The sequence below is a fragment of the Felis catus genome, chromosome E1 (genome assembly GCF_018350175.1).
Source record: "Felis catus isolate Fca126 chromosome E1, F.catus_Fca126_mat1.0, whole genome shotgun sequence".
NCBI classification, from domain to species: Eukaryota; Metazoa; Chordata; class Mammalia; order Carnivora; family Felidae; genus Felis; species Felis catus.
Window position 1 is genome coordinate 15,715,112 of NC_058381.1, and position 23,814 is coordinate 15,738,925.

The window sequence follows — 23,814 nt, forward strand, 5'->3', positions numbered from 1 at the left end:
TGCCGTGAATTTGACACTTGAATGAAATAATACGCCTTCACATTTCTTATCAACTCTCTTCTTATCAACACTTTGCCCACAGGGACTTTCCTTCGGGGAAGGCAACAGTCTGAGATTGAAGAGACTGTGGGTATTAAATGAATAGTGTTATCACTTCAACTGCCTCACTTTATGAGACGTCGGAAGGAAGAACTTCCCAACACAGGCCAATCTTGCTTCTGCTACCATACTTCGTTCTTGACGAAATTATGTGCAGTTCACTGACAGACGTGAATCCCTCCAGTGGGGTTTTGGTGCCCCGATACCGAGGTTTCTGTCCCTTTGTCTAGTGCCTCTGGGTTTTTCCAGCCCAGAGCAACATCCCACCATAAAATTAAGATGTGTTAGACTAACACATGTATTTCTTCTGCAAAATGGGAGAGAGGCAACTTGAAAGGGGAGGTGGGGAGGAAGGACTGGCCCAGTCACAGCTGCAGGGCAGATGGGTTTCAGGAAAGAGTACACACTGAATCTGGGAACAAATTCTTTAAAACTGCGTGTGCCGAGGGGTCCCTGTGAAATCTTCTTGTACGCCTAGGGGAATGCATACTCCCGACAGAAATGTGATATGATTAAAGCACAATCACGTCTGAAAATTTCTCAAGTTGAGGAGCTGTTCTTCTCACGTTTCGTCACCAAAACATTACAATTTTACTGTAAAAAAAGAGAGGCATCTCTAAGTTTTGTTTCTTTAAAGATAATTTATTGTTAAATGAAGAAGTCACAAAGCAAAATGGAATGGGACAGATGTCAAGATAAATTGAAAAAGTAGTTTTTGTCAAATGCTCTTCTGGATCTCCTAAGGTTAGAAACAGGAAAAGAGTTGAATGAAAAGGTAATCGTTCTTTTTAACAGGTCTGAATTTGAAAAGAAAACAACTTTTGTCCGAAAATACAAATCCACTTTATTACATGAAAGCTATAAGTTAAGAGACTGAGAAAAAAGACTTTTTTTTTTTTTTAAGTAGGCTCCACGCCCAACGTGGGGCTCAAATTCACGACCCTGAGATCAAGAGTCGCGTGCTCTTCCTACTGAGCGAGCCAGGTGCCCCAAAGACTTTTTACTTAATAAGTAAACTGTATCTCTCAGATATGCTTAGGAATGTTTGGTTTTAATGAGCAAGTTTTAGAAATCATTGCTTCCACCTTGTAAACTAACACAAATCCACCAAAGATCAACGTCATTTATTCACCAAAGTGTCCCATCACATCTTCATATGCTTCCTTTCTTGCAACTTGCAGAAAGCAGGTATGAAGAAAAAGAGAAGGTGAGAAAGATCTACAGTTGGTTCCCTAGTGAATAACTTAAAACCTGCTTTTCCATTTGTATTACACATTCACAATCGATCCCTTCTATTTACTTTACTGATACATTTCAGATTCTCTCCACACCTAGAATGATTTTCCCGAACTTAACCCAACCCCCAAAACAAACAAGTCTCGTACGGACATCTCAAAGCGCGGCTGTGCTCAAAGGCTATGTTCTCCCACATGTCTCTCCCGCCATGCTGTCCACAGTACTGTTGTGAGTTCATTCAAGTGTCCCCACTGGGCCAGAGCAAAGCCTTGGGAATTCTCTTAACAGAACTTAAAAATTACATTTACCACTTGTCTTCAATGATAAGATTATGAAATCAGAGAGGAAAATTCGTGTTTGTCAAGAAATGCCAGGTAATTTTCCAGAAGCAGACAGTACTTGTTACTCTGCGTGACGGAGCGGGGTGTGGAATCCCAGGGGGGCCCTTTACGGGTTCCGGCTCAACTTCGCTACGGCACACTCAGGACCATGGACCCCACCACGGGTTCCACCGAGAGATGCGTCCAAACAGGGGCACGACAGACTAAACATTGTTAAAGCTGAAGAGGACACCGGACAGATCGTCTCAAGGGGCTTCCCATAACGTTAAAGGAGAGTGATTATCAGCACACCTGCTCTCCTCAGAACAAAGGTCCCTGCTGTGGCTCCAGGGTACTTACAGAGTTGTCAATTTCGCTCTCAGGACACACAGAAACCATCAACAGAAACCCAAAGATACAGCGGGAATCCGGATTTACGATACCCTATAACCCTCGAGCACATGAGAGAACGTGGTTGTATTCAAAGGAAATATCCGTGGAATGTTCTTTCCAATAGTGGAAGATCAAAAGCCATCTGCCACCTTCTTCACTCAAAAACCTCAGGGAGAGGCAGGAAGAAGCACACGCTGGGGCAGGGAGGAGGCAGGGGGGGCAGGGAGCCGAAGCCAGAGACAGCCTGGCCCACCGCACCCTCCGGCCCATCGGCCATTTCTGCTTCTGAGGCCAGTTCAGCCGAATTCACGAAGTGTCTTCCGTCCGCACCTAACGCCCTGATTGTCACTTACACTAAAATAAGCACTTTCGAGAAATATGTACCATCGCGACAGTGCCCGGGTTTTGGAGTTTGCCTTGTGACATTAACCCCTATCCTGAAGTCACCCTTCCTTCACCCGGAGGGGGTTGGAGTGATTTTCTTGCTTTTGGGCTTAGACCTAAGGCACTGGTGGAATTCTCTGCAGTGTGGACGCCGTCAGTCAAAGTCTGAAAAGCAGTTGACCCAGGATCCCTGGAGAGAGGACAACCATCCTGATGAAACAGATTACCGGAAACGTCTACCTCTGTCCCCTCCCAGACAGCGGTGAGTCCTAGGTGTGGCCGTCCATTCCCACCGTGAGCAAAACTCCCTCGTGGAATCCCCAAAAGTAGTTTCCCTAAGCATTCTTTAAAAATGCTGTTTCTCTCAAAAGGGCCCTCTGCTATGTTTTGCCTTATGAAAAAATAGGAAAGTATTTGGAAACCCCAAAATACATATCAGGAGAGTTACACAAGCCTGTGGACACATTACCAGATGCCAAGGGTTCAAGGCGCTTTGCCAGAGCCCAAGCTTGGAACTAATGGGTGGAAGGAATAAGAACAAAGCCGTTGCTCTCAAATCGGCCAGTTTGACCTGACTCTCCTGAAGAGGTGAGAACAGGGTGAAACTTTTTTTCTTTCTTTCTTTCTTTCTTTCTTTCTTTCTTTCTTTCTTTCTTTCTTTCTTTCTTTCTTTCTTTCAAGGCAACTTATATTGTGGTTTGGGGTTTTTTGATATCATGAAAAAGATTTCGAGAATTCCGAGAGTTTTGGTGAACAGGAAATACAAATGGAAATGGAAAAAAAATATGGCATGAAGCTCGGCTCTCCACAGATTGAACCCATATGGATGTCACAGCTCACTGAATTAGCACCGCTTTCGGGGAAGACACCTCAGGCTGAAATGTCTCCAAACTCACTTTTTCCGTCCCAGAGACTTTCTCCACGGTCTTCCTCAGGCCAGCTGACCAATAGAAGAAGAGCTCGCTCCTCCCTCCCTATTTCAAACTGGGGCCATTTTCCTTTTGCTTCAGTTGGCTTCCTGTTTTCTCATCAGATTGAGACTTTGGGGAAACCAGGCAGCGGCAAACTAACAATATACTCCTTTTGAAAACAATTTGACCATTTGTATAAACCAAATTCTCTCAATGGTTCTAATACGATGCCGTGACATTTTTTTCCTTCCCCGGGCTGGGCTTAGAGGTGTCTCTGGGTCAGACTCCTCTGGGGCACGAGCCACGAGCCACACTCGAGGGCAAGGGAGGAGCTGGTCCAACCCCACCCAGGCTTGAGTCAGCACTCGTCCGAGAGGCAATCGCTGCCCAGGAGCTCTGTGGCTTCGAGCTCCACGCTGGACAGGAATCTCCTCAGTGTCTTGCGGCAGTTGTAATCCAGAGTGGTGGTGTAGACGGTCTTGGGGTACTTGGGGTAGACGATGGTGGTGCTGAGGAAGCGGGTGGGCTTGTGGCGGGGTTCGAAGCGCACCTCGGCCTTATAGTTGCGCCACGTGCAGTTGGGGATGCAGGTGACTGTCTGGCTGCAGGAGGTCACTGCCAGGCCCAGGGGCAGGTGGACATCGTCAATGAAGTGCCTCTCTGAGTCGTACTTGACCGAGGAAGTGTACCTGGGAGGGAGATATAAGGCAGCACGAAGCCGTTCCCCTTGAGCTTGGGGCTCAGGGGTCCCTACTGTGACCTTGATCCTCTCGTGTGGTGCAAACCTTGAGATGTGGCTGCTCTGGTCAGAAGCAGCAAGGAGCTGAAGCACTTACTGTGTGGTACAGTTCTAAGCACTTCACTTCCAGGATCTCATTTAACTGAACCAACTACCCTGGGAGAGAAAACGGAGGTGCAGAGGTCAAGGTCACAGCGGGAGTGAGTAGTGGGGCTGGGGTTTACATGCAGGTGTGCAAGATCCCAAAATTTACCCTGCATGCACAATTTCCCTTTGCGGGCAGCAGCCCCTGGAGTCCAAGAGTTTTGGTGAATTTAAGCTAGGAGAGCTTGGTCACCTTACTTCCCCAAGCCTTGGTTCCTCTTTCTGCAAAAGGTGCCCAATAAGAACAGAGCAGAGTATTAACACGCAGCAAGTGCTGTTGGTGGTATAACAAGGTGGATTCTACCTTTACTAGGGGTGAATGGTTTGTATTCTCTGTCCGCTGAAGTCACCATCAGCTTGCTTGCTTGCTTTATTCCTTCCTTCCTTTCTTTTTTTTAATGTAAGCTTTATACCCAACGTGGGGCTTGAACTCACAACCCTGAGATCAAGAGTCACACGCTCTACGCTCTACCGACTGAGCCAGCCAGGCACGCCCACCATCAGTTCTTTAATGAGAGGATGACGGAACCCAGGAATCCTGAATGCTGGTTCTGAAAGTTCAGTGATACCAAGTACTTGTACTTGGTCCAAACTTGGCCTTCGGTTTGGAGACCCCCTCAAACCAGAGACTCCGATATCTGACCTTATCAATCAAAGCCAATTACAGTCTTGATTTCTAGAAAATAAATTAACATCCATATTCTACCTTTTTTTTTTTTTAGGTCCTTCTCTGGTAACTTGGAACCTACCTTTTTTCTTTTCTTTTTTTTTTTTCTTAAATGTAAACAAAGCATTAGTTCACTTTACTGAGTAATTATGGCAGCTTCATAGATCTTGAAATAAGAATGAGCATCACACAGCATTACCCACACCAGTGCCCCCTACCCACCGGTCAGGGGGTAAGAATTAGCATTCTTTTCAATGGAGAGGATGAAAACACGTATTCTCCTTAGGCAAGTAGGTTAGAGGCTGGTGGAAGCTAATGTCATGAAGTCATGTCCTCATTTTGTTCAAAATACAAGCTCCCCAGGAATAAAGGACTGAACCACTCACCTCCAAACTGGTGAGCCGCCTTTGTTCCCCACAAAAGGGCCCTTTGTATTAAGGGAACTGAGACTCCAGCAAAAAACCCACCAGCTACCAAAAGTAAAATTCCTTTCTCTGAAAAGACAGATCTTTAACAGAGGCTCTCAGTGAATCTCTGCCCCCAGGTAATCCTGGATGAGATAAATTCCCAAAGGAAGAATGGTACTTTCAGATGGCAAGTGAAATTGTAATTGGAGACAAGGTTATTGCACCTTGAGGCAGGGGTGGGGAACGGGGGTGGGGGGAGCAGCTTCTGAAAGAGGAATTATTTTATTACAAAATTGTAAATATCTGATGGTCATGATACACAAAGTGCAAAAAGCAAGGGGCGGACTTTATGTAAAACACGATCTTGTTTTTATTTTAAGAGCTGTGTCTATGTATTTAATTGGCGAGAATACACAAAGAAATCCGAAATGGTACCCAATAAACTATGAAAAGTCTTTGGCACACTTTTGTGGTTAACTCATTTTTTCTTTTTTTTTTAAATAACAAGCATTACTTTCTCGACCAAAACATGAAAAGTGAAAAAATCCAATCAGACCAGGGCCTGCTATATTTACCTTACTTCTGTCGGTGGTAAGGGGTCAAACTCCACTCCTTCGCCAAAGGACAGGGGGCAGAGCCTTGGCGAGCAGGCGAAGGCCAGGGGGCTGGGGACAGATGCTGGATTCTGTGAGGATGGAGAAGGCAGTTAGACCACAGGCCAGTCTGACGCATCCCCCACAGAGGTCCTGGCTCTGAGCTTCCTGCTGATGGACCCGACTGTGATCTGTGTCCTCCTCCTGGCAACGATGCCGGAGAAGGGCTGCCCCACAGCACGGGCAGAGCTCTGCATGGGGAGCCAGGAGATCTGGGTCACATCCCATGCCCTGTCACTTTATCTGCACACCAAGGGGATGCCCGTTTCCATCACTGAGGCTTTGTGAAAGGCTGAGGAGCTCACTGTCACAACCTTGGTCAGACCCTGGGGCTGCTGCGTCATCGCACGGCAAGGCGATGAGAAAACCTCGATGAACTGGGGCCTCACTAACCAGAACCCTCAATTACGTGTACCCCAACGCTGTCATTGTCTCAGCAATACTTCAGAAAAGGCCAAAACAAAACTAAACTCTACCAGGAATTTTTTCACACTGGAAGATTCCAACTTCCTCGCCGCCTTCTCTGCCTCTGGGACTGCTAGATTTACACCCAACGAAGATGCAGAGATCCATAAACTCACTGGTAAGATGAACACCCCAAAGGTCTCGACCCCACCTTCCACCATTCAGAAACCAGAGCACGGCATTCCTGGAGGTTAACGGGCTTCTAGCCTGCACCAAGCCCCGAACTTTGATTCATCAAGTAGCCTGAGTAAGGGGGACAGTCCCGTCCTAGACACAGGGGCTACTTTTCACCCGATTTGACTGGAATTGGGCTTCTGTGTTAAGTGTTCACGGGAAGCAGCCTTTTGGAGTCCCGGGTTTACAAGCGATCTGTCATTTTCTCTGCCTAATTTGAGAGTAGGAGCCACACTCCGGCCAGGATGTGGAGGTGGCGGCCCAGCCCCCACATCTTCCAGGATAGAGAAGGAAGCAGACATTTTTAGAAGGTAGGCTCTAAGACTGTTATCATGTTACCCAGGCAGAGTGTCAAGTGAGGGTGTAGGGTAGAAACACCAAAGTCAAAGGGGACCATGGTAGGTGAGGGAGGGGCAAAGGGTCCAGCTCCTGAACTCGGGTGGAGAGCTTAAGAAGCCTTGGCTGGGGGAGGGGCTGTGGTTGGGAACTAAGGTCCGTGGGCGGGGCGGGAGGGGGAGGGGCAGGGGAAGGTGTGGGCACTGGCTGCTGCAGAGCTGCGGAAACAGCCCCCAAGTGGTGGCAGGGAGGCCTACTCTGTCCCCAGCTCTCCTCGACCCAGGGAGCGCCTTCAGGCAGTGCTGAGGGCGGCGGGACGCAGGATGACGGGGAGTGGAGGTGTTCAACTCTTAACACTCACACTGCAGCCAGGAATCCACACAAGCACTCAGTTCTCTTGCCCCTGCCTTGCCTTCTCAGCTGCCTCACCCTGCCCACTCAACAGACACTCCCTGAGCACACCCCTTGGCCCAGGTCCAGGCTGGGGACGGTGCACGCAGCAGGAGTTCCAACAGACGCTTGAACAAGGTGCCGCCAGGGAACGGGGACCACGCCACTGATTTGGCCTGGCTCAGGGAAGCATCGAGGAAGGCTTCCCAGAGGAGGTGACAAGTTGAGCTTGAAGGGCCAGCAGAGCTCTGATAGGTCAAAAAGGCAGCTGGGTGTTGGGGGAGGTTGGAGGGGATGGGCTCCAGGGAAAAAACATGCCAGGTAGAGGGAGCAGCATCGGAGGCACCAATGCCTGTATCTGCCTAAGGTCAGGGGTGTGCCGGACAGCAAGGGTTCTGAAGGCCAAGTTGAAGCAAGTGCTGCCTTCCAACGGAAAAGAGAGAGTACACGGAGGTCTCTGAGACAGGGTCAGTGGGGCAAGAATTCCACGCCCATGAAAGTGCATAGGTCTTTAAGGAACAGCAGGAGCCACTGACAACTCCACCCCCCCCCCCACCCGGAGAGGCTGTAAATACCCATCCCCAAGGGGAAGGGAGGGGGGCTGAGAGCCCCACTTTGGGCCTTGGCTCTAGGCAGGATGTGGCTTCCCATGAGCTCTAGGGAAAGGCAATAAACACCACCTGAGTGATTCCTGAGGCAAAAAAGTCTAGGTGTTTTTTCTTTAAATACAAATTTTGAAATAAAAGAAAAGAACTCCTTTTTGAAAGTTTCCTCCCACCCATCTAGAGTCAGACAGGGGTTAGGTGACAGGACAAGGTGGGGGAGGGGACACCAGGAGGCCAGAAGCTCACGGGGTAACTTTTCTCAAAGGCTGTCTTCCACGCCACTGACATGGTCCCCAAAGGCTGCCCGCCCCCTTGCTCCCTGAATCAGGGAGCTGAAGCACACCCTTCTCCCCCAAGACCAGCCAGGAGGAGCCAGGCCCTCGGGAGGCGCCCCCCGGTAGGGGCAGAGCCGGGTGGGGGCGGGTGGCGGAGGTGCCAGGCCCGCAGTACGGAGGGGGCTGGGGTTCCTTCTCCGTGTCCCGGGCCCCTCTCCGGCCGGACCCGGGCGGGAATGTGGCCGAGTTGTAGACTCGCAGTCCCGGGGGCCGTCACCCCGAAGAGAGGAGGCGGCGGCGCGCCTCTCCCGGGGCTCCCGCGCCTCCCAGGCGATGACAATTTTCCAGCCACCGGCTCCAGCTGGCCAGGCTCTCGCCGCGCTCCCGCCCCGGGCTCCCGGCGATGGCCACGCCGTCCCGACGGGCGGGTGGCGGCGCCGACAGCGCGCCCCGAGCGGGCTGGCGGGGCTGGCAGATGGCCCCTCGGGAACCGGCTGCGGGTGGGATGGGGAGGGAAGGGGCCGGAGCGGAGCCACTCACCGGGGCTGCTGGGGTCGCCACCGCGTCGGGCTCCAGCGTCCCGGGTGCCGGCGCGCGCTCCCCGCCGCTGCCACCGCCCCCGGCCGCCGCGAGCCCCCAGTGGCTGGGGCTGGGGCTGGGGGGCAGCCCCGAGTCCGGACTGTCCAGGACGCCGTCGCCCTTCTTCTTCGTGTCCACGAGCTCGGGCACATCCTGCAGGCTCAGCCGGCCCACCATGGCTGTGAGCGCGCCGGGGCCGGGGGCCGCGGGCGAGCGAGGGGCGCGAGGAGCTCACACGCGGGCCGGGGCCGCTGCCCGCCCGGCCGCCCTCCCTGCCGGCTGCCCGTGCGCCGTCCGGGTCTCGCCGGCAGCCGCGCTCCGGGCCCCGCCCTCCGTCCCGCCCCGCCCTCCGCCCCGCCCCGCCAGGCGCGCGGGGCCCGACCCGCACTGGCCCAGCTGCGAGCCTCGGCGCCAGGGGCCGCTGCGCTCCCGCCTTGCGTCGCCCGCGCGGCGCTCCGCACCGCAGCCCGGCCCGCCCGCAGCTGCCGATCCGGGCGTGCCGGCAGCGCCGGGCGGGGCTCGCAGCGGGAGGAAAGGCGCCCCGGCCCCGACCGGCCCCGCGCCCCGCTACAGGTGCTGGAGCCTGCTCGCCCCAGGCTCCCGATGGCGCCTTCTTCCCTGGCCTTGGCCCCGCAGAGCCCGGCGGGCGCTAGTCCTGGCGGTCGGGGGAGCCAGAGTTGAGTCCCGGCCTGTAGAGAGGCCTGGGGAGCCGGCCGAACCCAGCGAGCAAACAACTGGAAATTATTAATAGTTAATGCTCTTCGTATGGCTCCAGCCGCCTCTTGGCTCAGCAGGGCGGGCTCTCAGTGTGTCTCTGGCTCTCATTTCTGCCCCGGAGGGAAAGAGGACCTACTCCGAGTATCCTCAGGAGATTCGGGGGTGGGGAGACCCCACCCCCTGGCCTGGCTGCTCTGCTGAACAGGCTGTGACCACACCAGACAGGGAAATTCTGCAGTGGGCGCGAACCGGAACCTTGAAGGACTTGGACAAGCTCAGCAGGCTGCCCACGGGCTGTCCGGGGGGCTGGGGGCTCTCCGGTGGGGGCCACAGCTTCTCATTCATGGCAGTTCCTTTGTAAAAACCAGATTGGGGGATTGCTCCCTCCTTTGGCTTGACAGAGAGGCCCTGAGTGGGAACTCGTTTCAATAGCTGTCAGCTGTAGCTATTCTCAAATCTAGTGCTTTTGCTCACAGAGACCTCCGTGATTTATCAGTTACGTATTGGAAGCTCTCACCCCCACCAGCCCCCCTACCCTGGGAGTTTCTGATGGGTGTTTAGCTCAGGGCCTCAAGCAGGAGGTGTGCCTAGACCTAGCTGGCAGGTGCCAGCTCTGGGCGGAGGTGTGTCCTGGCCGGAGGAGAGGCGAGCTCTGTGCATGCCCCACGATGGCAGCCAGTCCGCATCCTGGCAAAAACAAAGGATACTTGTCCTGCCTGGGACCTGTTAAAGTCAGAATCGAAAGTGAGTAGATGTTAGAGGTCTGCTGGCAAACTTCAGCCCTCCTACCCTCCTTACCTCATCATTTTCAGGTAACAGAAAAGGGGCTTGACTCGGTCCAAGTCACATAGCTGGTACAAGGCACCTTGTCTTGGATGGTCCCCAAGGTTTCGTCACTGAAAAAGAAACCTGGCAGGTGCCTCTGTACTGGGAGGTCATTCTTTCATTTAGGGCCCGTGGGAATAGATTACAAAGTCAACGGAGCACAGTGTTAGCTCAACGATGGACTGTTAGCAATGGGCCTTGCAAGATGGGCCAAGTATGTGGCTATGTTGATCCCACCATGTGCACACCCCAGACTGCCCTGCCTCAAGTGGGGCATCCCAAAAGGGTTGGCAGTGCCTCTTGGGGTTGTGGCAAGCGTGGGGTGTTGGCAGTAGGAGGACTCGGCGCCCTGGAGGGAACTCACCCCCCAGCATTCCCAGGTAGATCCTAAGAACTCTTCCCTAATCCTGGTCAGGTTAGGAAAGGTGTCCAGGAAGATGGCAGTTGCTCCAAGGAGGTGATGGCCTTCAAGGTCATCGGCCAGGAAGAGGTGGAGTGTGAGACTGTGGAACGTTGGCATGTTAGGCCATTGCCCCAGCTCTCTCCATCAAAGTGTGGTCGGTTGTGGGGAGCTTGGGAGGGGTCTCCACCTGCACCTGCTAAAACCCGGGAGCCCAGCACTGCCACCCTCTGAGGGAAATTCTGAAGCATTTGGATCATCCACATTCTGACAGAAGATCCACAGAGACATCAAAGCTGCCAAAGTGAGCCAGGGGATCCGAACCTCCTGGCTTTGTGGGAGCCAGGCAGATCAGAGTGATGCCTTTGAGGCACCCCTTCCTCCCTGGCTCCAGGGTCATCAAGCAGCTGGCCCAGGATTTCACATAGTCCTCTTGGCCATCAAAGTGGACCCAAGAAGCATCCACACACTGACCTCCATCCTGCCAAAGTTTTGTCTGATCCCCAAGAACAGCGCCTCAAATCTACAGTGGATATCAGGAACTCTTCAAGTAGAGCTCAGTCAGGGCTTTCTGAATCCAGAGGATATCCTTGGCCCTCACCCAGGACAACTACCAAGGAGTTCCCGAAGCATAAGCTGTCGGCCCACCACGGCCTCCTTCCCCACAGAGGAACCCAGCATCGACACACACAAGAAACTGGAGGGGCTTGAAGAGGTATCCAGCTCCGGGTCTGGACACTGATGGAGAAGTAGAGTTGGAGACCAGGGTCCCAGACAGACTCCCGTGAAACAGGTGCACCCTCTCCCAATAAGCTGCACCAAACTCTGACCCTCCATTGGCTCCCAGCCAATCAAAAGACAAAGAGGAAGGACCCAAGGTTTGTACACTCTTGCTAGACTGTCCTTGAAGAGCTTCAAGGTAAGTCTGAGCTGACTGGAAGCCACATGGGGACCAAGGAGAGGGTGGGGAACATCCTGCCTGCACAGGCATCTCCATCGACTCATGGCATTCCTGATGGAGATGAGCAGAGGTTTTCTTACAACAGAAATTATCCAACTTCAACCTGACCACGTGTCCTTCTGGGTGGGAGAGCAGGGGGACTTCCTGTGTAACTCAAAGGGAGCCATGTAGCTCAGACTGGAAATCAGTTGTATTTCCTCAGCCCTGAGTAATGAGTTCATGCTGTAAATGTACTGTGGTCCTTTGGAAGATCCCCACTTCCCTGGGCTCATCATTGTCCTACATCTTATTCCAGATTGCTTTCCACGGGATGTTTCTTTAAAAAATCTCTAACCAAACCTTGGGAGGGATGATGGATTCCACCTTTGCCCCCTCCCGGTCCAGCTTTGAGGCCTTCTTCTGAGGCACAGCTGGGGCACACCTAGAAATCGGGGGGGGGGGGGGGGGGGCGGAGCTACACGAAACAAAACAAGACCATGGAGCCTGCTTAAGAGTGGACTCTTCTCAAAGCTGTCTTTTCAGAGCGTGCCAGGGCCATTGTCCCCCTGCCTGGTTCACAGAGACCGGTGTCCTCAGAGGACTTGGCTTCTGGCCTGGGGCCTTTCTCAGCAGGGTCTGAGGAAAAAAAAGATGCCTAACAATGATGCCAGTCCTGCATTTTCCCTTTTTCTGCACTAAATTAAGCTGATGGCTGAATGGAGTTGAATCAGACAAGAACAGGGCAGGACCCCCACAACTGCTGCTGTTTATTGTTTTGGAACAGCCTGTCTTCAGTAAACCCAGCCAGCCAGAGGATTAAAAACAGCGACGGCTCCAGCATGCTGGCCTGTGCCCCGTGCCCCGTGCCACCTTGCAGTCCCAGCGCATTGGGCCCTGGAGTTCTGGAATTCACAGAGCAGCGGATTTGCCTTAGTGTTGAATCAGGTCCCCCCTTTCCTTCACATGCACCTGTATCAACCAAAATGCTTTTTTTTTTTAATTAAACTTTATTTCCATAAGTATTTTGGGATTAAGATTAGAGTTTTCAAAGAACATTGAAAGGGACCTGCCATATTCAATAAAAAAAAAAAAAGGAACTGAATAAAAAGATATACTCACAGGAGTGTGTGCACAGGCGTTGGTGAGGATGGTTTATAACCCTGAGCCCTGACACTCACAAAGGTGGTGTGAGCCACATAGAGCCAAGGGACACCCAAGTTCTGGCTTAGCAATTTCAGGTTGAAGTGGGCCTGAGGGAACAGGTCAGTTCCTCTTCTTCTGTTTTTTGTTTTTTTTTTTTAATGTTTTTTAAAATGTTTATTCTTGAGAGAGAGAGAGAGACAGAGACAGAGCTTGAGCAGGAGAGGGGCAGAGAGAGACACACACACAGAATCTGAAGCAGAATCCAGGCTCTGAGCTGTCAGCACAGAGCCGGACATGGGCTCAAACTAACAGACTGTGAGATCATGACCTGAGCTGAAGTTGGATGCTTAACCGCCTGAGCCACCCAGGCGCCCCCCCACTCCCACCCCCCGGCTCAGCTCCTTTTGTGACCTTTCAACTGGGAGACCACCTGGTCAGGTGGGAAGACACCTGGTCCAGCACAGCTGGCGACACTAACCTAGAAACTGCATGCAGCTTGGGATGGAGTCAGGCTGGTGTCCCCTGGGGGGAGAGCCCTGTGACCCCAAATACGACTCCGTCCTTGAGGGCTCCTGATTTGTAAGCTGAGAGCTGTGCTCCCAAATGCTCCCTAGTTACACAGAAAAGGGCCGTGGCCTCTGCAAAATAAAACCCAGATGGGATTTTGCAGAGAGCTGGGGCACATGGCCTCCTTGGACCTGCGTCAATACACTTGCACTCCTGGCTCCGTTCTGCGTATTCACACTGGACAGGACTTGCAGCCCAGAAAAAGAGCCCTTAGTTGAGCAATTGAAGTTAAGCCCCTTGGCTCCTTGGCTGAAAGGCATGATAGAAGGGTGTGCAGTCACTGTCCCTGGGCAACAGATGGCCGGTCCGCGCTGCCACGCCCCAAAGGCAGCCTCGAGACGCCATGGTGTTTCAGGACCACCCGGGGACGCCGGCCTGCCCGGGCTGTGTGGGAAGAGATGGTGAGTGGGAGCCCGTGGAGGCGGCCAGTTGGCTCCATAGTGATGGTCTGACCCATGGTGTCCTTCCTGGGAGCCAGGGCCCCTAAGTGCTTTCCTCTCCTCTCCCAAATTCAAAGCAGGATACACGCAGGCAGGAGGCGGCTGTGGTTTGCAGCTATGTACAACTGGAATCTCTTGATACTTGCTGAAGACATTTACGTGCCTTTGAAGAAATGTTTTTCAGTTTTGAGTCTTTACTGAAAATTAGCCAGGGGTGGGGGAAGGACTTGATGAGGGAAGAGAGGTCGTGAAGAAAGTGTTGTCTCCTGTTTTCCCAGGCCGTATCGCTGGGGGGTAACTGGAATTTGACCTTGCACTTTTGCAGGATGACCCCAAGCATGGACAAGCATTTCTGGAAACTTCTGAAGGTGTCTCTCATGTGCTCATAAATAAATCTGGTCATACACATGGGATGCCTGCTATTAATTTCCCTTTTCCTGCCCCTACCGCCCCTGCTTCTGGTTCTGCTAAGTCATGTGACAGTGTCCCACCATGGCCCCCCAGCAGGCTGCCCTTGCGGAGACCACCATCAGCCACGCTGCTGCCCCTTACCAGGTGCTACCCGGAGCCCTGAGGGCCGCTGCTGCCAACACGGGCGGTGGGGGGAGGCTATATTTGTAGTGCGGTCCTGGAGCAGTGTGGCTTCCTTTATGCCTGCTTCCTGCCCTAGGACTCAAACTTGAACTCTGAAGGGCTAGGCCAAGAGGCAAATAGTAAAACAAACAAAACCAACCCCCCCCCCCTTTGAATTCCAAATCTCTCTCCCCTGAGTCAGGCCTGTCCTTCTGGCCCCTTCTCTTAGAGGCTCCGGGGTCCTGCACGGAAAGAGGTTGTCTGGACCTGGGGATGATGAAGATACTCAACTCTAGCCTCAGCTGGGGACCTCTGCTCCACCAGACAACCATCAAATATCACCCAAATCCCATCTCCACGTCCTGTTTTTGAAGACTGAAAATTGGACTCTGATATCCCAGGGAGATCAGCTACCTTCCTTTACATCAAGGCTGTCTGTCTGCCTGGCAGGCTTTTCAGGCCAGAGCCACCAGGTAAAGGATCAGAGAAAGGGCCTTCTGGTATTAGTGGGTGGTATTGGAAGCAGGAGTTTCTAGAATGCCAGATGCCATCACCTTCCACATCCCAAGACAGGCCTTCTGCATAGGACACAATGCCTGCCTGTCCTTCTATATGCTTGTAGTCAAGAGAGCAGTTAACACAAGCTCGGCTGGGCCTTCCATCCCACAAGGACAGTAAAAAATCTGGGTTCAGGGGTGCCTGGGTGGCTCAGTCGGTTGGGCGTCCGACTTCAGCTCAGGTCATGATCTCACGGTTTGTGGGTTCAAGCCCCACGTCGGGCTCTGTGCTGACAGCTCGGAGCCTGGAGCCTGCTTCGGATTCTGTGTCTCCCTCTCTCTCTCTGCCCCTCCCCTGCTCATGTTCTGTCTCTGTCTCAGTCTCAAAAATAAATAAAACATTAAAAAAAAATCTGGGTTCTGGGCTCCTCATTGAAATACTATTTACCAGAAATCTCCTGGCCTTGTTCCACTAGAATGCATTTCACTTCTACTCCCAAGGCTGGTAGCAATTACCAAAATCCGCTTGGGATTCATTTGAGTAAGCCTGCTCTCCCACAAGGCCCATTCATTCAACCAGCACCTACCAAGGGCTTATTCTGTGAGAGGCAGAGTGTGGGAGCACAGAGGGGGCTCCACCCGGCCTGGGGAGGAAGGGAGGTGAAGCTTGGGCAAAGATTTCCGGAGGAAGTAGCATGTGTGCTGATCTTAGCACACCAAGTATGAAACAGGCGGGCAAGGAAGGGGCGGGGAGAAGGCAGAAGGAACAACAGGTGAAGGCTGGGAGCTCTGATGGTCTTTGTTGATTACGAGAAGTAGACCCTAAAGCATCCTCTCTACCAAATGCTACCTGCTTCGTGGTCAACCTGGGGAGCTTTCTGGTGGCCACACCCAGGATAAACTGCCTAAACTGGGGATAAAGGGCATGTTGGAATCCAATCACATTTCCTTGAGTTTGCCTAACAGTCTTGGACTAGATCTTGAGACCTCGTCGCAGAGCTTTGGCGGTCATCTTTCTCTTCTGCCTTAACCTCACTGGGTAGAGAGGCACTGAGCGCTGCAGACCTGGCCAGGGCTCCAAGTTCAATCCCTACTGGAATCAATTAGTTCCACTTCTGGACATGCATCCTGCGAAGGTGATCAAGGGAAGCAAAGGTTAGGGTGGCTGGCTTAGTCTAGACATGCTCTCGGCTGGAAATGCCATGTCAAGTACGCGGCCACAAGCTGTTAGTTTTCTTCTTCACTTGTAATGGGGATTGTTTTGTGACTATATACACTGGCAGACGAAAGGTTAATACTCTTTTAATTTTTTTAACTGGACTCAGTTTAGCTCCTATGCCATTTTCTCTCAATGGAAAACTGTCTTGCTAACTCAGTGTAGTTTCTTATCTTCTGGAAATGACTAGTGGCTTTGGGTAATTAATATTCTTGTCTTTCTCTTTTGCCTGGGTGACATCTGGAGGGGCTTACAGAACATCATGGCAGCAAGGATGGGGTGGCTGGGATGAGTGCCTGGTCCACAGTCATCTTCCTCTCTCTCTGGCCTCCACTAAAGTATAGCTTGTTTTGCTGGGCCCTGGAATGCCACCTTCTGCTTTCAATATCCATAGGCCACCTGTTCTGCATCACAGTTGCCCTAGCCTAAGGTATCTTCCAATGAGCTGGCCCTTTCACTACTTCTGGGAACTCAGGGGGCTTGGGAGCCGTCACCTCCCCATGATGGGAGTGTGAGGGACTCTGTGAGGTGCACCTGTATCAGGCCTGTCTGTCTACATAATACCCTCACACACAGTTTCTCTTCCTTCAGGTGCCTTGTTGAACGCAGGGCTTCTCTATGGGGTCTGTGGTCTCCTAGGTTGATCACTGGAAGCCGGGTAATGGCTTCTGGATCAGGACTTCCCTCAAACTTATGGGGGGTCTTTTCCACCCCCCAGAGGGCTCATCCCAGAGTGGTGAGGTTCTGGATTTCTTTTCAGTGACCTTCAGCCTCTCTGCCTAGTCATATTCCCTCTAGTTTTTTCCTTTCCTGACCATCAAAATCCTCCTTTAAAATGGAAAAAGATAATTATGTCAGAATCCACTGTCCTGTGATGATGGCGTGGATTGTAAGCAAAGTTCTCCAGAATTTTGGCTCTTAAAATTTACTTTTTAACATTTATTTATTTAGAGAAAGAGAGAGAGAGAGAGAGAGAGAGAGAGAGAGAGAGAGAGCGCAAGAGGGCGAGTGTGAGCAGGGGAGGGGCAGAAAGAGAGGAAGACAGAGAGAAAATGCCAGGCAGGCTCCAAGCTGTCAGCACAGAGCCTGACCCAGGGCTTGGTCCCACGAACTGTGAGATCTTGACCTAAGTCAAAATCAAGAGTCAGATGCTTAACGAGCTAAGCCACCCAGGCGCCCTGGCTCTTAAAATTTAACAGTAGGGGCACCTACCTGGCTGGCTCAGTTGGTAGAGCATGTGACTCTTGATCTCAGGGTAGCAAGTTCAAGCCCCACATTGGGCACAGAGATTACTTAAAAAAGAATTAACGGTACATGTTCAGAACAAGAAACAAGGGGCACCTGGGTGGCTCAGTCGGTTAAGTGTCTGACTCCGGCTTAGGTTATTATCTCACATTCGTGGGTTCGAGCTCTGCATCGGGCTCTACACTGACAATGTGGAGCCTACTTGGGACTCTCTCATTCTCTCTCTCTCTGTCCCTCCCTGACTTGCACTTTCTCTCTTAAAATAAATAAATATACTTAAAAAAATACTTTACAAAAGAGAATAAGAAACAAAAACAAAACAAAATGCTATCCCAACACTCTTGCGTTGCCAGCCACGGCTTTAAAGACCACTCAAGACTTTCCTCTCTACTACAAAATCACGAAAGTCTATATAGGTCTGAAGCTAGGAATTTAAGCTATTCCATCTCTATCCTTTCCCCCATTCGCACCTGAGGGCAATGCACACAGGACACCCTGCCTGCTCCCGGAGTGGTGGGGAAAGTGGAGAGGTACAGAGGAATAGGAAGGATGCCCAATTTAACATCAAACTATCACCTCTCTCATGCACAGAGGATAATCATTGCTGTCATGAGGGACCCAACAAAGCACGTCCTCCAGCAGCCCTGACCGTGAAGGAAGCCACAGGTCATTTGCTTAATAAGAAAGCTTTCTTGCAACATGATACGGCACCAGTTGGGTCACATTTGGTTTTCTGCAACAAAACCCAAAGGGGAACTTCTGCTTCCTGGGTCTCCTTGGGCACAGCTGCAACCACATCCTCTAGATCAAGGAGCAGGAAAAAATATCCAGGGCAAGTGATGTGGAGAAGTGGGCACACACACACACCATCGAGGACAGTGTGCAACAAAACCATCTCTGTGGAGGATGTTTTGGTAAAGAGCTAGCAACCTTCTAAATGTGCACATCCTTTAAAGGGGAACAGGACAATTTTAGAAGAGTATCCTACAAAAAGACGAGAAGAAGTAAGCAAAGATACTTACCCAGAGCCTCACTGATGAGGTGTTTCTAACAGCCAAAGAATACAAACCACCTGTTTATAGATTGATGGGAGACTAGCTAAATCAACAATGATATATCTGAACTATAAAATACCAGGCAGTCACTTAAATCAATAGATCTCTATATGCTGAAGAACAAGATGTCTTAAATTCTGTTGTTAAGCTGCTTACTGTTGACTTTTTTTTTGGCAAAAGCCCCTCTTCCCCCCACCCCCCACAGTATAGAGACAAAGTCTAGAAGGAGAGCAGGACTTTTGATATCTTGCCACATTGTTGTTGTTTTTAATTTTTTTATGTTTATTTTTGAGAGAGCAAGCAGGGGAGAGGCAGAGAGAGAGAGGGAGACACAGAATCTGAAACAGGCGCCAGGCTCTGAGCCGTCAGCACAGAGCCTGACGCGGGCCTCGAACTCATGGATCGTGAGATCATGACTGGAGCCGAAGTTGGATGCTCAACTGATTGAGCCACCCAACCCTGCCTCCCCTGTATCTTGCCACACTGTTTTAACTTATTAACAGCAATACCGATATGATGCTTTAAAGAGGAGTATTACTGTTGCAACATTTTATAAGGTAAAGAAAATGGAAGCAGCAGCCCAGGAAACACTCAGAACCATCAGTGTTGCCAGTTAGGAGACAGGAGACTGGCTGGAGTGAGGTTCACACCAGCTCCTTCTGAGAAAGCCTCAGAACGAAGAGGAAGTCCCTGGGCCCAGTCGGGAGACCACGGAGAGGGGCTTCCCCATGCTGAAACCCCACCTCCCAGGCCTTCCGGGGGCCCACAGTCTTGACTTGTTGGGGCAAGTTGCATTTTCTCTTGATTAATAATTCAGAGATCAAGGATCAAGTAACCGTACTGGTTGACAGTGAGAGTTGTCAAGTGCGACTGAGTCTAAGGCTTGGTGATGCAGGAGCCAGGGAAGGGAGGTGGTGCCACAGAGACATGGGGGGGTTCCAGGAAGGCGGCTGAGCCTACCTGGGGGTTACACAGGAGCTAATGGTGGGACGTGAAGGTAGGCTAAAGGGAAGGACACCAGCTAAAAATCTGAGAAACCTCCAAAGGCACAGGAGGTGTTTGCACCTGTGATGAATACATTGCCTGAAGGAATCCGGAGTGAAGACCTTGGGGCCTGACCACAGTCAAGGCTCACTCAGGTCAAGAAGAGCCAGTGAAGGAGACCAAGAGGGACTGGAACAACAAAGCAAAGCATCACGGGGGTTTCGGGAGAATTCCCGGGGAGGGGTGGGGAGGACTCATCAAATAAATGGAGAGTGCACAGAGAATGAAAGTTTAGCAAGATCATCAGCGACCTCCAAGAAACATTTCTGGAAAGTAGCTGACTGGATACCTTCTAAGAGGAAACACGTGTGGGGGATGCAGGCAGAGGCTGTCCCTCTCATCTGAAGTGATAACAAAAACAACAGCAGAAGCATGGGGGCTGGGAGGGTGGTGGGATCATAATGGGGAGAAAGCAAGTGACTGAAACGCTCAGAGCCTCAATTTCCCATCTGCAAAAGAAGGGAATTTGACCGACGTTCCAAAAACAAGTAAACATGCTACCTAATGCTGACGCTCCGATTTGGAGCTTCCCGACCCCAGAGCCAAGCCACCGCTATAACTAATGCACAGCAAGTGACCACACCGATCCCCTCAGCAATGGGGCTGTGTGTGGGGGCACCCTGAAGCAGCCACAGTCCCCGCGCCCATCACCTCTGGCCTTAGCACCCCATTTGCCCAAGCGTGAGGTGACAGAAGCACAAATGTTACCATTTCTAGGTTTCAAGTCCCAGGGGGTTGGGGAAGCACCAATACACAGGTGTAACCCGTGGGGCTCGTGGGAGATTTCAAAGAAGGATGGGCTTCCCCTCAAATGGTGCCCAAGCCTCCGCCGTCCCTTCCAGTTGGCATGGTTTTGTTCTTAGAGCACAGCTGCCTTGCACGGGGGGCTCCTTGCCTTCTGATGTCCTTCCTTCCACCCTCCCTGCCTCCCTCCCTTCCTTTGTTTATTTTTGAAGGAGAGAGAGATAGAGTGTGAGCCAGGGAAGGGCAGAGAGAGAGGGAGACACAGAATCCAAAGCAGGCTCCAGGCTCCGAGCTGTCAGCACAGAGCCCGGTGTGGGGCTCGAACTCATGAACTGAGATCATGACCTGAGCCGAAGTTGGACGCCCAACGGACTGAGCCACCCAGGGGCCCCTGATGTTCTTCCTAAAGGTGGCAGGGCCTCCAGGGGTCTCCACGTGGGATGTGGGTGATGGGTCAGGTGTGTTGCTGACTGGGTAGTGAATTTCAAATGAAACGGTGCTCTCTTCTGTACAAAGGTGACGCTGCCCCCCAGCCCACCCCACTCCACCCTGAGGTCAGAAAAGTCATGCGTGGCAGCTATTAATGAGGGTAACAGCTTCCAAACTGATTTCTGGGCGAATCTGGAGTTCTTGAGAGATGTTCTGGTGGGCAAAGGAGCTCCACAAAGGTTCAATATTAACTTCTGCCTGAGAGTAAATTTAAAAAAAAAAAAATTTTTTTTAATGTTTATTTTTGAGAGAGACAGAGACAGAATGTGAGTGGGTTAGGGGCAGAGAGAGAGGGAGACACAGAATCCGAGGCAGGCTCCAGGCTCCGAGCTGTCAGCACAGAGCCCGATGTGGGGCTTGAACTCACAGAGCTGTGAGATCATGACCTGAGCTGAAATCAGACGCTCAACTGACTGAGCCACCCAGGCACCCCCCCCAAGAGTGCATATTTAAAACCTATTCTAAAAACTAAACATTTGGGGCACCTGGGTGGCTCAGTCAAATTAAGTGTCTTGACTCTTGATTTCGGCTCATGGTTCGTGAGATGGAGCCCTGCGTCAGGCTCTGAGCTGACAGTGCGGAGCCTGCTTGGGATTCTCCCTCTCTCCCTCTCTCTCTCTGCCTCTCCTCTGCTCACCTGCTCTCTCTCTCGCTCTCAAAAATAAATAAATAAACATATTAAAAAATACCTAAATATTCAAGACTGTAATAGTACAACATGCATCCTCAAATGTGTCTCGGGTGCAAACGTACGATGATACAGACCCTTTGTGTGTTAACCTGTGCCGTTAGGGCTGCTCACGTACCCGCAGACCTCAGGATCAAGAGTCCTTGTCACATCTGTGTAACTGAAGAGTGTCTGGGATTGCAAGGAGGGCTGTTAAAACAGAACTGTGTTAGCTGCAAATTCTAAGCTGGGTTAAATCAAGCTTTCTGTATTCTGTGCAACCAAAGCCAAGCACAGAAATAAGTTGGATGCCGGGATTGATCAAGTGTCATCCATCACCTGAGATTTAAAATGCTTTCTATTTACTGCAGTGGTTTCAATGCTCTCTCTCTGATTTGCTTTGAAAGTTACTTGAACTTGTAACACGTGTTAATAAAATACTTCTGTAGAGCAAGAGTCCCACGTAAAATGGTGTCTCGTGAATTTGAAAGCCACAGGTGTGGCACAAAGAGCATGGGTGGACCGAGACAGGAGTCAGACCCTGGCACCACCACCTGCTGGCCGTGGCAGTGGCATCTGCCTTCCAGGCCTCCAGGTCCACGTCGACAGAATGGAGCTGGCCACACCTGCTTAGCGGCGATTTTGATCCCACGAGGTAGCACCCCGTATTCAGGATGCAGTAAATACTCAGCAGCTGGTTCCCATCCAGATACAGAGAGCACGGAAGAGTGCAGACCCCTTGGTCCCCCTCACGATCAAAGAGATGATCTGCCTGCCCGACAGTATGGGTAGCTGGGGCTGCAGCCAAGGGCCCGGATGAACCCAGCTGGGACCTCACCTACAGTGGGCGCCCTCCTGTGACAGCACAGCCAGCCACCTGTAGTGCCAACGGCATGAATACTTTGAGAGCCGTGCCAGGGAGGCAACAGGCATGGGTACGAGGTCGTGGGGTGTCTCTGTGTGTGAATTCATGTTTTTCTTTCTACAACGTTGGCTATTTTTCCCTCTGCCTGTTGATGCTCTTCAGGGTCTGTTCCAGGCAGCCGAGCCACAGTGCTTTAGTTTGGGAAGAATTCTGGGGCATGCGGTCTCTCCAGCAGCTGGTCTGCTTCCCTTCTCCCCGAGAACCGCCTTTCTTTTCCATCAGCACAGAGCAAACATGCACAAGAAGATAGAGTTTCTCTCCATCACTTCACCTGGCTCTCCTGAAAGTGGCTGCCCGCTTTGCAAATAATTTCCTTGGCCTCAGAAGCAAAGGAAAGTTTGTGGAGAAGCTGTTCTTAATTTCTCACTTTTGAAAAATGACCCCAAATGGGAGGAGGCACGGCAATTGTACAAATTCCATTTGCTTACTGAGCAGAAGCTACCAGAGCCCTGAGATTAAGTGATAAACATCCCTAGGGGACAAAGCGCTGAACCCTGTTTAACTTTAATATCCCTCTATCACTTAGCATTCTCTGTATCAATATCCCCAAAGCGGATTGAAAACCCAGATTATAGGGATTCAGCTGGCCTTGGGAAAGGTCTAAACTTCTTTGAAAGGCAACTGTAAAGTAATGCAAATAGCTGGTGAACCTCTGCCTGTCCCAAGATATTCTTACGTAGTTTTTTGGGTATTGTAGGAAAGGGAAAAAAAAAAAAAAAAAAAAAAGGAGGGCAGGCAGGAATTCTGTCCCTGCCATGAATGGCCAGTTGAAGTCTGGTCTATGGACACCAGACACCGTATTTAACGAATTTGTCTGGAAGGGAGACTTTGGCAACCTTTCTAATTTGCCTTCAGAGGAAACGTGCCACATTTTCCACAACAGGCAGCCCAGCCAACACCACCAGGAGGGAGGAAGCTCTTTTCTGTCTGTAGGGTTATCCCTAAATACTGTGGAAATAGCAGCTGTTAGGACAAGGGGAACAGAGGGTTCGGAGAGTCTTAAAACGCTTGAATAAGTTGGATATCACAAGCATGACCTGAAAAGGCAAAGACTTGGGGCGCCTGGGTGGCTCAGTCGGTCGAGCGTCTGACTTTGGCTCAGGTCACGATCTCGCGGTTCGTGAGTTTGAGCCCCGGTTCGGGCTCACTCTGCACTAACAGCGCGGAGCCTAGGAGCCCATTTTGAATTCCATGTCTCCTTCTCTCTCTGCCCCTCCCCTGCTCACGCTCTGTCTCTCTCTGTCTCTCAAAAATAAATAGACAATTTTTTTTTTTAAAAAGGCAAAGACTAGCTATTCCGCTGCTCACCCCTGAGGCAGCCTGCACACAGCAGCATGGTTATGTTGTCACGTGGCCATTTTGTTCAAGTCAGTCCAGGGACAGAACAAGCCCTATGGCCACCCACCATTCAGCCACCGGGCACTGGTGGTTCAGGCCTGGCGAGCGATAATGGACATTTACTTCGTTTTTCACACTGCCTGATGGCTGACAGAGCGTGTGCACGCAACCTGGTCTCCTGTGACCTACACAGTCCTATTAATTATAATCCC

General features: G+C 51.4%; 1 protein-coding gene across 1 annotated transcript; it reads right to left on the reverse strand.

The window, feature by feature from the left end:
* Nucleotides 1–720: 720 nt before the first annotated feature.
* RFLNB (refilin B) lies at nucleotides 721–9,082 on the reverse strand. The gene is made up of 3 exons (XM_023243672.2): nucleotides 8,739–9,082; nucleotides 5,876–5,985; nucleotides 721–4,032 (listed from the first exon to the last, which is right to left on the reverse strand). Exons 1-3 carry the CDS (start codon nucleotides 8,952–8,954, stop codon nucleotides 3,702–3,704), a joined length of 657 nt encoding a protein of 218 aa, XP_023099440.1. The 5' UTR covers nucleotides 8,955–9,082; the 3' UTR covers nucleotides 721–3,701.
* Between the last annotated feature and the right edge of the window lie 14,732 nt (nucleotides 9,083–23,814).

Excerpts from the sequence above, each read along its gene's own strand:
- RFLNB (XM_023243672.2), bottom strand. The coding sequence starts at position 8,954 with ATGGTGGGCCGGCTGAGCCTGCAGGATGTGCCCGAGCTCGTGGACACG. Across the intron at positions 5,986-8,738 it reads TGGCGACCCCAGCAGCCCCG|AATCCAGCATCTGTCCCCAG; the intron begins GTGAGTGGCTCC and ends CCATCCTCACAG. Across the intron at positions 4,033-5,875 it reads TTACCACCGACAGAAGTAAG|GTACACTTCCTCGGTCAAGT; the intron begins GTAAATATAGCA and ends TCTCCCTCCCAG.